The 17,407-nt window shown below is 50.1% G+C and overlaps 1 protein-coding gene across 1 annotated transcript; it reads right to left on the bottom strand.

The window, feature by feature from the left end:
• Positions 1-613: 613 nt before the first annotated feature.
• Positions 614-15,047, bottom strand: LOC138102565 (serine/threonine-protein kinase PAK 3-like). The gene is made up of 14 exons (XM_069000280.1): positions 14,972-15,047; positions 13,426-13,526; positions 10,781-10,915; positions 10,159-10,503; positions 9,567-9,734; positions 9,065-9,242; positions 6,966-7,029; positions 6,228-6,276; positions 5,338-5,450; positions 4,555-4,672; positions 3,638-3,737; positions 3,007-3,203; positions 1,221-1,358; positions 614-786 (listed from the first exon to the last, which is right to left on the bottom strand). Exons 1-14 carry the CDS (start codon positions 15,045-15,047, stop codon positions 658-660), a joined length of 1,911 nt encoding a protein of 636 aa, XP_068856381.1. The 3' UTR covers positions 614-657.
• Between the last annotated feature and the right edge of the window lie 2,360 nt (positions 15,048-17,407).

The raw sequence follows: 17,407 nt of genomic DNA, 5'->3' as shown, positions 1-17,407 counted from the left end.
CCTCTGCCCAGCCTCAGGCTGCTCTGGGCTCTGCGTGGGCTCTGCTGGGGCTCCAGCCTGGGCAAGGCCGGGCCGCTCTCACCTCACGCTCGCTGACAGCTCTGCCTCAGACGAGACCTTTCAGAGCACCCTCGCTGAGCTTTCTGCTTTCTCAGCTGAGCAAGACTCTCCCTGAGCCAAAGAGATTGCACTTAGGGATACAAATCCAAGTGGCAGGAACCCCAGTGCTCTCGAGTCACAGCTCAACACCTACATCTGCACAGGATGTCTTGGCTGCACAACTCCTCCTCTGCTTTTGCCTGCAAATGCCATTGCCCTTTCTGCCTCAACTACAAGCACAATGGCTGGACAAAAACCGGCCAGTGTGCCGTATTGCAAAGGCAGTGTGGTCTGGAGAAAATGAATGAAGAAGAGCCTGCCCCACTGACAAACCATACCAAAGAAGCCATAAGTGTCTCTTTCCACCTTTAAGAAACAACGGACAATTGAGAAGGAAAAGTTGAGCTAAATCACAAGGTGAGAAAGAAAGGAATCTTACAGATGAGTTGGGGTTTCAGAAACTTTATTTATTTAGAATCCTACTCTACAATCCTACTCTGCAATCCTACTCTGCAATCCTACTCTACAATCCTACTCTACAATCCTCATCTAAGCTGGTCATGGAGAAAATAGTCCTGAATGGATGGATTGCCACTGCAATCTTTTCTCCTCCTCCTTCCACTTCTTCAGTGACTGGATCAGTGGCACCAGGCTGGATGCAGGCTTGGCTGATGTTACAAATGGATGCTGCCCAAAGGAAAAAAACCAACCAAGAACAATGAACCATGACTTTCCAAGCTCAGTGCTTCAAAGGCAGGGGTAATATTTTTAAATGAAAAGGGGATTTACTCTGAGTAGGTCTAAGGAGCATAGTGCAACAGTGGCACAGGTTGTCCTGAGAGCTGGTAAGTGTCCCTTCCCTGGAAACATTCCAGGTCAGGTGGGAAGGGGCTCTGAGCAGCCTGATCTCTTTCAAGATATCCCTGCTCATTGCACACCACATGGATCAGATGGCCTTTACAGGTCCCTGCCAGCCCAGCCCAGGATTCCTCACCATTTTCATTTGGAAAGCACCAAGAGTGGAGATGAGGAGGAAGGGGGCTCATCTGATGCCTTGGGCTTCAGTGGAGGAGGAGCCCATCCTCGGACACTGTTTGACCTGCAGCCCCTTTGCATTTTACCTGCAGGAGCTCCTTGGCAGACCAGCGCCGCTCCTCGTTTGTCTGCAGGCAGCAGTTCAGGAAGTGACGCAGAGAAGCCGAGAACAGGTTGGGCTGCCGCAGCTGTGGGGTCCCTCCTGTGGCTATCAGGAGTTCAGCCTGGAGAAAAAGGAAACACAAGACTCCACCTGCTTCTTTTGATGCCTTAGGTTTTAACTTTTCTATTTTTCAAGTCCTGTACTGCCTAGTGTGTAGCTCGGAAGTTTTGTGTGGCCTGTTAGCTACTGTTCTCTCGTGCTAGTTAGACATAACAAAGCCTCTCTAGGTTTGCTCTCCAAGGACACTCCGATTGTCCCAGGGCCCAAAATGTGTGAACTCAAAGCCTCTGAAGAGGGGCAAACTTGGGCTAATTACATCATTACTGGGCTCATAATTGGAGAATTAACCCTGCTATGGAAATGGACCAAGCTTACAAAACTGTGAAGAACTCATGACCCAGGGTCCATCTTGGATGTAGCCTTTTGACTGCCCAGGCTGTATCTTTGAAGGCCGTTCAAATAAATACCTATTTTGATTCTCTTATTCTTGTCTAGTCTCTGGTTTTAGGTAGCCACTCCAGGCATCAGTTTCAAGTCTGTAAATGCTCTCCCAGAGCCCCTTGTTTAAGCTCAACTCTGCAGTGGCAATTTCTGCCTTGGCAGAGAGGCAGAGATGACTTTCCTATACCAACAAAAAACCCAAACCCCAAAGCAGCCACAGCTTTTCCAGCATCCAGCGGAGCTTGCCTCGGCAGCTGATTTGATTGGCTGACCTAGTTAGGGGCAACTACATCAGCAAAAGCACGTTTTGCTTCTCTGAAGATTCCCACCAGCTTGACAGGCAGTTTGGAAGAGGGACTTTGCTCTAACTGTTTTCAAGTATTATTATAGAAAAGGGAGTTATTGCTCAGGTAAGGAAAGAAACATTTGGAACCTCGCATTCAACACAGACACGTTAAGATGCATGCAGAAACGTATTGGGATGAGAATGCCTGTTTGGGCACACAGGAGCCACCTGCAGCTCTGTCTCGCAGCAGTCTGCAAGTTCCAGCTTCTCTGATGTGGCAAAAGAAAAACTTTTCGTGGTCAAATCAGCAGAAGGAGAAATGCTATCCCTATGGTAGCCCTCTGCTTTTCTGGATACTCAAGTCAATGCATTAAAGATGTGCCCATCCCAGAAAGTGCCAGGTAACAAATGGGAGGTTTTGGCAGGCTCTCCGTGTCACCAGGCTGCAGCTTGGTCACGTGGAGAACGTGGCTTGGGCTATGACAGAAATATGGTCACTAAGTGTTTCAGCAACACTGCACAAGAAGCAGAAGACACTATGTGGCCTTTACACCCTCATGCCCAGGTTTTAGGCAAGTGCCCAGAAACCGTACAGGGAGTGCAGTTCTTCTCTAGAAAACCACTGTTTTAGAAACTTTGTTGGTTTGGGTTTCTTTCCTTCTTTTCTGGAAATGTAACACCAGCTCTGAGATGTGTGTTTTGTGTTATTAGAGACATCTACACAGACAGACGAGCTGGAACAACTTAAAACCCAAAGGAAAGTGTTGCCTGAGAATGGAGAGTGTTTGCATGTGGTAGGGCCTGAGTTCCCCCACCGATGCAACCAAAACTACAGCAGATGCTGATGTGCTGCAGGGCCATTTTTAGAAGGGGACCTTGGTGGAAGCAGTGCCAGCAGACGGCAATGGGATTTTGTCTGATGGAGGACAGAACACAGGATAGGTGAAAAAGACAGAGGGATCAGTGAGTATTTGCTCCTTACCGAGGTAGGACTTTCATTCCAGTGAGGAGCTTCTCGTTCCACCATTTCGAATCCCACAATTCCAAGAGACCATATGTCCACTTTGGGGCCATATGGTTGACCTAGCACAACCTCAGGCGCCATCCACCAAGGCGTCCCGACCACTGAGCTCCTTAGATTCTGCTCAGGGGTGAGCTGAGCAGAGAGGCCAAAATCAGCTGAGGAGAACAAAAAAGTTCTGTACAATTAGGAAACCAAGCAAAAGAACTCCCCACTGTAAGTCTGAGAAAGCGCTGTTGAATCTCCTGGAAATCCGTCCCTGCTCTGTTTCCTCAGGACTTTAGCCAAGGAAACACGGAAGTGGCTGCTTTTTAAATTTTTTAATCCTGCCCCCAGAAGTGGCTTTTATTCCCTGGAACCTTTAGATTGTAGCTCCCTCCCTCTGGAAGGGACACACACAGACCCAAACCAGTGCCACTCTGGACGGCTTTTTCCTCGCCATACCTCTGTGCACGTTGCAACTGTGCCTTCAGCTCGCTGCAGGGGTCCCTGCACTGCCAGCAGCACCACTTTGGGGGAACTGGCAGTCACTCAAAAGCAGCCCCAAACCCCACATGCCCGGAACGCTCTGCCTGGCCAAGAATATACCAACCCAGCTTGACAGAGCCGTCAGTTCTGAGAAGGATGTTGCTGCTCTTCACATCTCGATGGATGACATGGTTTGAGTGAAGAAAATCCAGTCCTTGCAGGCACTGAGAGAGAAAACAGAGACAGGAGGATAAAAATGAGTGGTGTGATTTGAGCCCACAAGAAAGGAAACAGCTCTAAAAGATTCCCTTTCCAGGGGAATAGAGTGCAATGGCAGAACACAGAGCCATTGAGAGGAAGAGCTTGCTGCTCCAACACTACCTTTCTAAGGGAAGGCACGTCAGCTTTTGAGAGAGCCAACGGGAATTGCTGTTCTAGACTGTCCTCTGCAAAGCAGCCAGAATGACTGCTGCTGCAGTGGATGTGCTTTCTTCATCCAGAGGACAAGCAAGGCTTTGCCAAGAAAGAAAGAGTCCCTCCCTTTGCTGTGAAGCGGCTCACTTTTGGGTGGGAGGCTGCATGGCAAAGGTTTTCTTGCTGGCCTCAGCACAGACTTGGAAGTATCACATGAGTCGCCTTTCAGAAGCAAACAGCATTTTGGGTGCACTATTACCCTTTTCAGCTGAGGACTCTGAGAAATGAGTCCCTTTTACCATTAGTTTCCAATTCTGCTACCAGCACCTTTGCTTTTACAGGCAAGGAATGCCGTGCAGACAGGCTCCAGGCAAGCATTCAGAGAGGCAAGGTGGAGAACAGCAACTACAAATACAAGAGACAGAGTGAGAATGCAACAGCAGGAGATAAGAGTACAAGAACAGAGTACAGGGAGTGCAGGCACACTGCCACGCAGTTCCCCCGCTTCCCCATAGCATAGCAGCCACACAGAAGCAAAGTTTGGCACATGGAATCCCTCCAGTTCTCAGCCCCTGTTTCCCAGACAATCCTGCCCAAGCCCTCGGAAGCACAGGTGGGATCCCTGACCTCCCGACTGACGGCTGCCATCTCATCTTCAGATATGTACATCTCATAGATGGCATCAGTCAGAGTGCCTCCATCCATGTACTCCATCACCAGCCAGACTTCATCATCCACAAGGTAGCTGAAAGAAGGAAATGAGGCCATGGAGATGAACGTGCATGGCTACGCCACTGTTTGGAAAAGACAACGATTGATTCTTGTTTCCAGGTCCCTTTGAAACGAGGACAGACTCAAAGGAATAGACGTTCCCTCTAGGCTGTGCAGTGATTGCGGTCTGTGCTGTGTCAAGGAGAAAGGCACAGCTGTGAAAAAGGAGATGTCTTAGATGGCCAGCAAGTGAAAAACACAGTTTACTAACAGCCCAGATAAAAAGCTGTCACACATGGTGTTTATGGAAAAAAAGCATCTAGTCTTCCTGGCATGCACAGCAATGGAAAAGAGGGGCTGCAGTCCAAGGGAAATCCTCTCTCGGATGGTTCATCAGCATTTAAGACTCTTGAGAAAAATCAAGCCCCAAGACAACGTGGTGGCAGTGAACTTAGAGGGTATTGACTTAGTAAGATAGCACTGGTGCAGGCTTTTGAAGAATTGTCAAACGATGTGTGCCAGGGAAGACTAATGCAGACAAAATGCACTCTCTTCCCATCCATTGGAGATGAGAAGAGAAATAATAATTGATCAGTAATTAACAGCTCTATTTTCTGCCACAGACCAAAGTTGGTTTTTGACCTCTCATGCTTGCAGTAGGTAAACAAACATTCATGGGATAAGACCACGACCACTCACCTGTCTAAATAGTTGACCAGGTTGGGATTCCTATTCATCTTCATGATCATGAGTTCATTGACAGTTACTTCCTTCCTCCTCAGTCCTTGCAGACTACTTTTCTTTATGGCCACCTAAAATGACAATGACAATCAGTACCTTGAGAAGTTGGTGGCACGAGACCACAACACACATGGAGCGAGTGATTTTGGAATGACACAGCTGAGCTGTGCCAAAGTGCCTTGTGATTAGACACTGGAGTAATTAGGAACTGACATTCCAACAGCCCATTTCTCCGCTCCCTTGTGGGCCAGAAACAGGACACATGGCCACTGACGTTTTGCCTTGTCCACTTGGTAACAATGGTGTCTCAACTATCACCCACAAAGCTCTGCCCACACCCTCTGCTGCTCTGCCTGGGATCCAGAGAAGTAATCCAAGCCTTGCTACTCTATGGATACATCCTGGGCTATAAGCAGGGCTTAGGGCTCTTAGGGACGCCTTGCAGATCCCTCCCTACGTGCAGTTCCCAAGTGCAGCACTGCAGGTTGCTAAGGAACTACCAGTAAGGTTCAGATGTATTTGCTGGCAGCCAGAAATGAGAATTCAGGACTCTGAAGCTGTAGCCACAAGAAAGCAGTGAGATGCTCTAAGGCACCACCTTTGTTTTAGCCACTGAGAGTGAGTGAGCATTTCCTTCTCCAAAAGGAACCACTGCTCTCTTTGCCTTCCTTCTGGCAGCTGAGAAGGACAACGACTGTCCCAAATGTATTTTGCAGGCTGGCACCAGTCTGTGCTTCTTGTGCCTTTGCAGCACAGCTCTCCCGGTGACCCAAAGCTCCAGCCACAACTCACACCAGAGGGGAAAGCCCTCAAGAGCTGCAGAATCTGCAGGGACTGTTGACATTTACCTCTCCTCCTGTGGCATTGTCGAATGCTCTGCAAACTTCTCCGAAACCCCTAGAAACAAAACAGCAGCAAAGAAAGGAGAAGCTGTTTAGATCTTGGCGTGAAAGCCAGCCCGGACAGGAGATCTCTGCTCTAAGTGCCTAAAACCTGCAGGAGGCATGAGGGCTCTGCCAGAGGGCACATGATGCATTTTCCTCTCCAGTGCATGGGCACTGGGCCTGTTCCTGAAGCTTTGGGCTTTAGTGCCTCAGCTCAAAAAGAGAGCTTATTCTTTCATCTTGAGTTTCCGTTTCTAAACTGTGTGGTTCTAATCCTGACCACCGAGTATTTCCTTCAGCAACCTCTTGGAAAGAACTGTTCCTGAGAACTGTTATCTGACAGCTACCAGGGGCTAGGCTGCTCTTTCAGGCAAGCAAGATTCTCCTTTCATTAGTGTGGCCGGATGATTTTGAGACATACAAAAATGCTAAGGAAATTAACACACAGCTGTCCCACACTTGAGAGACAGGAGATCTTCCAGCTCCTGTTCCTTGCTGCAGGCAAGACCGTGGCAGCGTGGAGATGTCTTTGACAATGCCTTCTGACCACACTTACAAATTCTGACCAGCACTGAGAGATGGGCCAATCTAAGCCCAGTGTCTGAACATGTTTGCAGCTTGCCTGACTTGACACTTGATAGATATTCCACCAGCAGAACAGCTGGCCCATGGTTTTGTAGAAGAAACTGTGGTTGGACTCACCCGCTGCCGATATTTTCCAGTTCAGTGTATTTCATCACCGGATTTTCCATGCTCACCATTTTCCCTGAGGGAAACAAAGTGCAAGATGCTCACTTGAAAGCAGACATGCCACCTTCCAGGAGATACAAAAGGCAGCCCCACTCTCTGGGGCTCTGAGCCTTTTGTGGTCATCTGGGTAACAACAACAACAGCGACAAGAACCACAACAGCAACAGCAACAAGCCAGGCAGCTCTGCAGCACAGATGGCCAGCACTGAGACTGATTTTCTACAGTCCTCTGAAGAGATCTCTTGAGAGGAAACAAAGCACAGAGAGATGCATTCGCAGGAGAGGAGGGCATCTTGCCAAAAGAATGCCTTTCTTTTTGTAAACCAGAGCAGCTCACGTTGTGACCAATACCAACGGGGCTTTCCGCATCAGGATGCTCAGCCGTTATGGGCAGGCTGAGTTCAAAGATGCCCTTGCCCGTGTCCCATGTGAAGAACCACACTGCTTGTCTTCCCCCTGACTGCGCGGATCAGTCGCTGGCATTGGACTCGCCCTCTCAGCTCCGCACACGTCCCCGCCTTCCCAGCTCGGCACAGCGGCCACGGGCAGCAAGGACAGCAGTGCTCCTCGGGCGCCGGCGTGGCACGGACAGCTGCCCAGAGGAGATGCTGAGCCTCTCGTGAGTCCAGGCCGTGCCATGCAGAAGCCGGCCCAGACGAGGGGCTGCTGCCTCCCGGCAGCTCCGCGCTGCAGCGGCCGGGCAGCAGCAGGACTCTCTCAGCTGAGGAAGGCTCCAGCCTCTGCAGTCGCAGCGGCCGTCAGGGGCAGGGCAGGTACCACAGCAGGGCTGGGAAGGCCCAAGGATGAGCACTGACAAGCACTGGGAAGAAGCCACAGCCAGACCGAGCCCTGTTCCAAGCTCTTGCCCCCTTTCAGGACACAAGAGGATTGGCTTTGAGATCAGACACACCGAGGTGCACATCAATGCCCTTCTTGTCCCAACAGGTGATGGTAGACACAGAGTCAACTGGGCTCTGTTCTCAGCCCCCCCCAGGTCTTACCTGAGAGCACAGCACTGGCAGCTGTTATGGGCAGGAAGCAGATTCAATGGGCTGTGCTGCAGAATCACAAAGGGCTTCATGTGTTTTCCTAGAGAGTGAGCTGTGCAGGGCTTGGGCCAACGGGTGGCATTCTAACAGTCACGGGAATGATTGGGAATCAGGGATGAAAAAGTGCCACGGATCTGAGGGATAGACAGTGGATGGGCTGGAGGCTCACTCCTGAGAAATGCCTGCAGTGCAGTTTTACCTGACCACGCCACATCAATGTGTCTCTTGGACACATCCTTATAAGCATGAAACTAGGATATTAAATAGGGATTGTTATAAAGTATCTGCTTTTTCTTTGGGGACATGTGGAAAACACCTCTTGCTCTCAATTTGTGCTGTCACTTGATGTTTTTTCAAAGAAGTGGTCATTGGCAAAAATGTTGCATTGTCATAAAAACCAACTGTAGATGTAGTAGTGGTAATAGTAACAGTCATCAAAATTACACCAATAAGACACATGAGGAAGAAGAGCTCCTTCAGGATGGAGAAAAAACAACTTCACCAAAAAAAAAAAAAAAAGGCTCAAACCAAACCAAACACAAAAAAACCCCAAAACAACAAACCACCAACCAAAATCCTTACAAACCCACCAAAAGACAAAACCCCAAAACCAAACAATTTCTGCGAAGGTCTTTTGCTCTGATGAATGCTGAGAAATCAGGAGTCTAAGGAGAATTTAGGAAGCCAAATATTCCGTTCAGTTTGGCCACTAGCACAGAGGACTTGCCTAGATCATTTGCTAGGTCACAGCTGATGCAGGAACAATCCCTGCTTCTGCCTTCAGCAGAGAGGGAAGCTCAGGCAAAGCCAAGGCAGTCTGAGCTGTGCTCAGAGGCAGCAGGAACACCCAGAGCACTCCCTCGCTGCCTCGGAGCACAGCACTTCCTGTGAGGAGTCCTAAATGTCCCTGTGACACCAAACTGCGGAGCAACATTTGGCACAGCTATGCTGACACATGCACACAATACACTGTCCCTCACACAAGAAATACACAAGACGTACTCAGTAGCTCCAGGAGGTCATCCTCCATCTCCTGTTGATGGGAAGAAGCTGTGTCGCTGTTGGAGCTGAGCAAACTGCCCGGGCTCCACTTCTCAGGCTGGGGTGCAAAGGCTCCTTTAGACAATGCTGCTGCTGCTGCTGCTGCAGGAGCAGGTTCCATGCGAGAGCCTGTGTAGATCTGAGACAAGAAATGAGGTTGTGTCAGAAAGTCTGGCTGGCAGAGATTGCCCTGGGATCCCATTTCAAATGCAGGCCCAGAGGAAGATGCTGTCAGCCACATGCAGGGCTCTTAAAATGGATTTTTTTGCATGTCCACTTCTCAAACCGGATGGGTCAAAACCAAAGGCTGATTTTACTTGAGTTCATGGCCAGATTCCTGTAACATTCTCATGGATTTTCTGAAGGATGACTGCTGCAATGACTATTCCACTTCCTCCCAAGCACTCTTTTCCCCCTCCAAGGGCTATGGACACACTTGCATCTCCTTGTTCTAATGTTCTACCTCCTCCCATGGAGTCCTCTTTTCCTCCACCATCTTCGGGACGGGCTCAAGCTGCAGCAGGTCCGGCTGGGACAGTTCCTGTGCCCCACGCCAGCCTTGGGGCTCTTTGTGGCCAATCACTTGCTGGAAGTCTTTGCAGGCTGCCAGGTGAGATGTCAACACTTCCACCTCAAGTCAAACACAACAAAGCAGTCAGACACTACAGCTTATCCCTGTCAGCCGTGGGTCAGCGACTGTGAGGAAAGGGAAAGAACAGGTTCACAAGGGATACAGACAGCTTGTTTCAAGATCCATCAGGGTCACCAAGCTGACCTGCAAAAACACCTCAAGAAACAAGGAGAGCAGGAACAGGCCAGCAGGAATCCATTTGGATGACTGCTGGCCAAAAGGCCAAAGGACTAGTCGCACTGTCCAGGGCAGCAGCTGAGATTCAGCAGCCCAGGACGTGTCCTTCAGAGTGGCTGTGATAGAGACCACAGCAGGATGGCACTCAGAGACATCACCCCACCCGCCTGCTGCTCTGCAGAGGAAAAGCAAGAAGGGCAGAAACCACCAGTTTGGTGACTGCAGCGGCTCTCTCTGTTTCACTCACTCGCTTTTCTAGAGCCTCATGCTTTTGGAGTAGAAGATTAATTTCCTCTCGGATGATTTTCAGTCCTTCATCCAGCCTCTTCTCCCTTGCCTTGATCCTAGCCTCAGTTTCCTGCAGCTCTGCCTGCAGCTCTTTGTCGATGTTCTGCAAAGAAGCAGAGAGAGGATGTCTCACAAGTGGAGTGGCTTCAGCTCTTACACTCACCTGCTCTTGTAGATCGCTCCTGTGCTGATGGAGATTCTTCTCCTCTTGGATGCTTCTGATGTCCTCCTTGCTCCTCCTCTTTGCTGCCTTGATGTCACTCTTGGCTTCGGGCAGCTCTGCTTGTGGCTCTGCCTTGATGTTCTGTACACACAAATGCAGAGCAAGTGACTGGCAGCTGCCATCAGGCTCAGCTTTTTCCTCTTTCAGCCTCAAAATCACATTCATTCAGCCCCTCCCTTCTGCTTCCCTACCCAGCTCTGCTTCCATTGGAACCCTCCCGTCCCAGCACTGGTCTCTGCAGATGACAAGGCTCTGTGCTTTCAGTGCCTGTGGGACTCCTGGCCTCCTCAGTCCCAAGAGCTCCGTTTTATGTCCCTGTTCCTGCCCTTCACTCTGTCACCTGGCTAGGCAGGCTCACCTGGCCATTCTCTTGTGCCTCTTCCACCTGCTGCCTGAGCTGCTGCAGCTGCTCTCGGGCTGGGAACAGCTCTCGCCGAGTCTGGCAAGGCATCTCTGATAGAGCAATCTGCTCATGCTCTTTCTCTAGAAGGAGCTGCGCAGAAAGCAAGAGAAGATGGCTTTCAACTTCCCATAAAATATTTGTGGGGCAGGACTCAGAGACTGATGGGCTCGCACATTCCCAAAGCAATGTGCTGCTGCTCTCCCGGGTCCTTCTCTGCCCACGGGGAGGCACAGATTCCAAAGTGACACTGGCACTACAGTCAGGCTCCATCTGGGACTGAAGCTCCAACAGACTCTTAGGCATCTGACAGGGAACGTGGGGCATTTCTCAAGGCTCTGCTGAGGACCTCGCTCCTCTTCTGCCGTGTCCTGCTTGTCTTTCAGAAGTGACTGACACCCAGCCCTGTGCCACAGCCCCACCCTGGCTCTGCAGGTGGCTTCCTGTGGGAGCTTGCTCCTTGTGAGAGACACTTCTGGAGTTCATGTTCTCTTCAGGCCTGCACTGCCATTCCTGCCTTTCTGACATCTACACTCTTGTTACAAATCCTGGATTATTCAGGAGATGAGGATGCGAACAAAGAGCCTCCAATGGAGGTCAGAGGGCCTCTATGGCCACCTCAGTATATGGAGGGGAACCAAGGTGTTTCTTGTCCTCCCTCTTTTGTCAACTGAGAATTCTGACCGGCAGTAACAGAGACCCTCAGAAGGCCCAATTAACAAATTAACTTAGACACCCTTCAGGATGCCAGTGATGGAAACCATGTGTCCTGTAATGCATGTTTGACCAGAGTCACCAAACCCCACCTAGAGGATGGGATTGCTCCACACCCATAGGACAGACCAAACTTTCACGGATAAACAGGGGGAGGAAAACACCTCTGAGGGGAAAAAACAACCATCTCTGGAGGGGGAAACATCTCTGCCTGCTCGGGATCGCTTGATGGAACATGTCTCTCCTCCTCTCCTGAAAGGATGTCTTTAGGTGAGCTTTGCACCTCCAATTGCCTTGGAGCAGAGCCAGGAAGTTTCATTTAGATAAACAGATCGATAGATAGATCAATAGATAGATAGATAGATGGATAGATAGACAGATCGATCTCACTGTTATCATCTCTCTTTTCCTATGCTATGCTTTCCCTCACTACACACATCAACACTCTGTAGCCAGTGCCCTGATCAGCAGCAATCCTGAACTTGCTCTCCTGTTGCTTCAATAAACCACACTCTTGGGGAACCTGGAGCAGGAAGGGCCTTATAGAATGCGATCAGACCCAGGGCACTGCACTGGGAACTGCACTCTTTGTGCATCTGTACTGGGGCAAGTTCTTCTCTTGGACTCAACCAGACTGATGATGTTAAAGTGGCTGCACTTCAGAAATGAAGCTGAGCCCCTCCCAGACCCTCTGACCTCTGAGGACCAGCTGGAATGCAAGGGTGTGGATTTCCTGCTGAATTCCCATACCTGGAATACAACACATTCTGCTCCCCTGGGCTGCCAAAAGGCACGGGCGCTGTTAACCTGAGAGTGATGTGCAAGGCCCTGCTGGCTGGCCGGACACCAGAACAGCTCCTTCTGCACCAATCTCCTTGCCCCAAACTACGTGTTCTCATGCAAAAATACTGCAACTTCCAGAACCGCCAGCTTGCAAGCTAAAATTCTAGCAGAATCTCGTCCAGTGCTAGAAAAGTCCAGGAAAGGTTGAGTAAAAGCACCTTTGTTTGCCGAGAAAGAAAAGACAGGGAGTCTCCTCCTAGAAAACCAACAAACCAACAAACAAAAAGATGAAAGTGCCACCTACTTCAGAGCAACATCTTTGCCCCCACTCTAGGCTCCAATGCAGTTTTCAAATGCAGTTTTAAAAACAGACTTCACAACAGAAAGTATCTGCAGAAACATGGCAGCCTCTGGCTTCTGCCACGGAAGAAGGGCTCCCAACTGCGCACTTTGCTTCTTTTGCCACACGGGAGAAGAGTGGCCCCACACAGGTCCGTGCACAACACAACCACCTCTTTGCAGCTTATCAAAAGCAAAAACACAGGCGCACTCAGAGCCCCTGTCAGCTCTGCTCCTCACTGCTCTGCCTGAAGAGGCCAGAGAACAACCTGGCAACCAAGGCACCAAAGTCCCTGACTTCAAGCAGCAGCTCCCCATCCCCAGTGTGTCTCTGAAATACTCCCAGCTCAGCCCACCCAAGAAGCTCATGTGGACAAACCACCCCAAAGCACTTGTGTGCTCACATCAACAGCTTTTGTGCCAGCAGCTACTTGGCCAGCCTGTGCAGTGGGACATGGCTCTCCAGGCCACCGTGTCCCCCACGTGTCTGGCAAGGCTGAGAGCGGTGTCTTTGGAGCGCTCCCTCCTCTGGCGACAGGGGAGCCTTCATGATTCACGTTTGCCCCTCTTGGAATCCCAGCAAGCTGGGGCCTGAACATGACAGCTCAAAGGCCGTGTTCCAGCTCTCACTGGCTGGGGGGAATCGCTAGGTCCTGGCAGGACTCCAGCACTCAGCATCCTCGGCCACCACCAGCAAGTGCTGGCCGCTCAGAAACTTGCAGCTCTGATTTCCTCTAAAGACAGCCCCAACCAGAACTGCCACTTACCGGCTCACGACGTTCAGATTCATGACTGACCACAGCTGGAGAGTTCTGGACATTTTTCTCCTCTTCAGCCTCTTCAGCCTCTTCAGCCTCTTCAACCTCTTCTCCAGGAGCAGAGGGAGCCAGAGGAGAGCCTGAGGTTGGTTCTGGGCTCTGTGGACAGGCAGGAGTGTGAGGGACAGGCAGTTACATGTCATTTCTAACCTTATCTCTATTCAGCTCTACAACCAGCTCTACTAAGGAGAAATCATAACCTTGCATAGCAATGGGATTCCAAGTGCCTCCAACTAAAGTAAAATGGGCTAATTCAACAGTACTGCATATTGCTCTGAATTAGATATTGCAGCCTGGCTACTCTCAGCAAGCAACGTTCTCTCTGCAAAGCTGGGCTTTTAGTTCTGCGACAGCTCTGAAATGCAAAAGCAGCTATTACACAGCGATGCCTTTGCTATTGCTGCTGCAGACATGAACATGGATTTTCTTTCTGCCCACCCAGCTCAGCCTCCTTACTCTACTGCCACAGGCCAAGCTCACAGATTTCTACACAGTTCTTAAACACCAGGAACATCAAAAGTTCCTGTCTCACTCACCTCAGGATCAGGACTGACGAATACACGGATCATGTGACCTGCAGTGGGAAGGGAAAATGAACCAGATGCTGTGAAAAAACCGTCTGTGCTGGTTAATCCCGCAGAACAAGTCCACCCAAACAGAGAGGGTTTTCTTTTCACAACAGCCCTCCAGCAGACACAGTTCTTCCACACAGCCAGCAAGAGAGCAGGACAATATTCTTGGTTGTGCCTAGGCTTTGGCCTCTTTTGCCAGTAAATGAATACAAACTTGATCAAGAAAATGCAAATTGTTCTTCAACACCCAATATTTCTCTTCTGCCCAACAGCTAAAGCTGCCTTTTTTATCCTCTCCTTCAGGTTCTTTTTTTAAAAAATAAGTTGCATGCATTAATTCCATTAAGTTACTGAAAACCGTTGCCCAGAAAACCTTCCCCCAAACCCCCCTGAGATGTCATAGTTTGACTGGGAAACAGCCCAGGAGCAGCTCTGGGGTTCAGGAGCAGACACTCACTGTTTGGGAGTTTGCACTTCATTGCAAAAAGAATCGCTATTTTAGCACTCATTAAAGGGTCGAGTTAGACAGTCAAATCTTTTCATGACAAAATTTAGAAACAAAGAAGCTTTCCCTGAATTCCAGGCAGAACTGCAGAGTTCTTTGAAGGCCTTCTGAGAACACCTCCCAGGCTGCCTTTTCAAAGTTGTCCTGCTTGACCCAGCCCCCTGAGGAAATGACAGACTCGGCTGCCACAGACTCTCCCGTGGAGGGAAGGGAACCCCTGCACGTTCCCTTGCAAATGCTGCCCGCACCTCCCTGGCTACAGACACCCTCTTTTGAGCTGAACGTGTTGACAGGAGCTTTACCAAAGCAGTGGCATCCTAATGGTCTTTTTGTTTCAAAATCAACTCAGTTACTAAGAAAGAGCAGGAAGCCCTACACAAGCCAGGTTGGGTTACACCCAGGGAAAACCTCTACTCACGTGTCAGGTTAGTCAGGTAATAGGCAGAATAACCAATGCCATACACAGTGCAAACTGCAGCAGCAAATGCCTCCATGATTTTAGCCCTGCTGTGCAAGTTTGCAGACTGTGCTCTAACACAAGAAAAAACAAGGCTCCTGTCAGAGTGCAGCTGCCCCCTGACAAGGCCTCAACCAGGAGGATGCTCCTGCTCTGAGCAAGCCCAAGAGCTGCTCTGACACTGAGACCTTCTGTGCACCAAGGCAACCTTCTGATGACAGCACCACAACGTGGCAACCATGCCCTGACATCACAAAGCAGCTGCTCTGCGTTGGTCTGGGAATTGATGCTAAGCAACCCAAGCTTCCCTGCAGCAAACACACAATAGCCTGGGAAGTTCTCCTCTGTCACAAAGCAGCACAAAGTCCCCTCGTGGGCCAAACCCTGTTGTTCAAGGGCTCCAAGAGTAACTCAAAGAGTGCCCCAAGCACCTACAGCCTGTACCCCAAGTGAACACTGAGATGGGACCAAAGCAAAGGAAACTAGACCAAGAAAATGGCCCAAAGCATTGCACAGATCCAGGAGAGAAGGCACTAGTTGCATGACAGCTGTAATAATTCCTAACAAATCTCCCCACACATTTGCACTTTTATTGGACACGCCCTGGTCCCCTCTGTAGGTACATCTCTGCCTCTGCCTTTCGTCCTCTATGGAAGCAGTCGAACGGGCAGGATTTGCCCACCCGCAGGAGCTGCTCCAAGCTGGGAATGCAACTGGCAGTGCTGATTTCCAGAGGCTTCTGGCTCCCGGCTGAAGCCAAGGCCAGGAGCGGGTTGAAAGGTGCTGGCGCTGCTGCTGCTCTGTGCCAGAGAGCCCCGGCTGGGAGGGCACGGTGCCCACTGCGCCGTGGGCTCTCTCTCTCCTGCCAGAGCTGGGCGCACCTGGGAAGGAGTGATGATGACTTGTGGGAAAACCAAGGGCTTTGTGGGGGCTGCATTTCTCTGCAGACACCCAGGCCACCTGGGGCACAGAGCTTTGGCCCCCAGGAAAGGGAAACCAGGGGGAAACGGCTTGAAATATTTCATTTCAACCTTTTTTACTGTTCAATATAAGTGACCACAATGAAAGGTTACCAAGCAGGGATCCATCCCTGCTGCCAGCTCAGCGTTAGAAAGGAGGCGTCACTTGATTTCAGCGCTGGGTGCATGGGGAATCACTTCCCTAACACGTGCACACCCAGCAATCTCACTTACTAGTTTGTACCCATGGAACTAAGACACACTCATTACTTTGCTGAAACTCACAGGCTAAACATGACTTCAAACTATTTGACATATTTAAACCACTTGTCAGAAGTTCTTGATGTGAGAGTAGGGGTGTCCTGAGGGTCTCTGGTGGTCATTTGGGGAACATCCCCATGTGTCAGGGATAGGAGACAGATCTGAGGCCTGACATGTTTGGTCCGCAGTGTTGCACATCGACAAGATAATGCAGAAGACGACTGTATTGTTAGTTAGCGGGACTAACTTCTAGAAATGAAACTAGGTATCGGTCACCTGGTGGAACTCATCCTGGGAAAGGAGAAACAATACATAATGGAGCCATTGTTGGCATGGAGTATGATCATGGGCCAATGTGACCTCATCTCGTAAGCTGGCCCTGGACGAAATGATGTTGAAACTGGCCACTCCTGAGGAGGAGATATAAGGTGTGCTCCTGGGGTGGAGGGGAGAGGACGACATGACGCACGCCATTTTTATCCAGGGGATGCCCTGAAGGAGTCCTGCCCTTCTGCCCCTCCCACTCAGGAACCATGCTCTATCTCCTTCTCCTGCTCGGTGGCTTTTCCAGCAGCCAGGCGCCGGTATGTATTTCTTGCTAACGTGACTACTAAAATTCATTTGCTCTGCAATTCTGACTGTGTCTTGAGTTCTCTGGGCATGGGCGTCCTCCTGAACCCGTAACACCCATTCCTCAAATTCTCCTCTGATGGTCATTTACACCTTCCTTCCCTGGGAATTGAACACAACATTTCGTCACTGCACCCTGCAAGTGCTTTTGCTGCGTGAAGCCACATTGCATCTTTCTTTCCCAAAGTAATAAAGAAAACACAAATTGCCTACTGAAAGCCTTCTGCTCCCTTCCAAATCAGTTCACTACTCAAGCACAAGCCTCAGGCACATCCCCGATTCCCTCTGAGAGAGGAAGTAATATTTTGCTGCAGCCAAAAGGGGTTTAGGTCAAAGAATGAAAATTGTTGGATGTATGTTGGATTTATGGTTTGGAGCTGTTCTAGTTAAATTGCTGGGTGTTGCTGGGAGCTGGGAGAGGGGCAGGGTTGAAGACCTGACTAAAAAGGAAGTAGGATGAGAGGGGAGGGGACAGAAAAGAAGGTGGTCAGGAGAGCACCTAAGTTTCTTAGTACCCACCCATTGGGAAAGGGGACAGGGACCGTCC

This window comes from Aphelocoma coerulescens, unplaced genomic scaffold (genome assembly GCF_041296385.1).
Source record: "Aphelocoma coerulescens isolate FSJ_1873_10779 unplaced genomic scaffold, UR_Acoe_1.0 HiC_scaffold_87, whole genome shotgun sequence".
Lineage (NCBI taxonomy): Eukaryota > Metazoa > Chordata > Aves > Passeriformes > Corvidae > Aphelocoma > Aphelocoma coerulescens.
The sequence above is the reverse complement of the archived record's forward strand: the minus strand, read 5'-3'. Positions and strand labels throughout refer to the sequence as shown.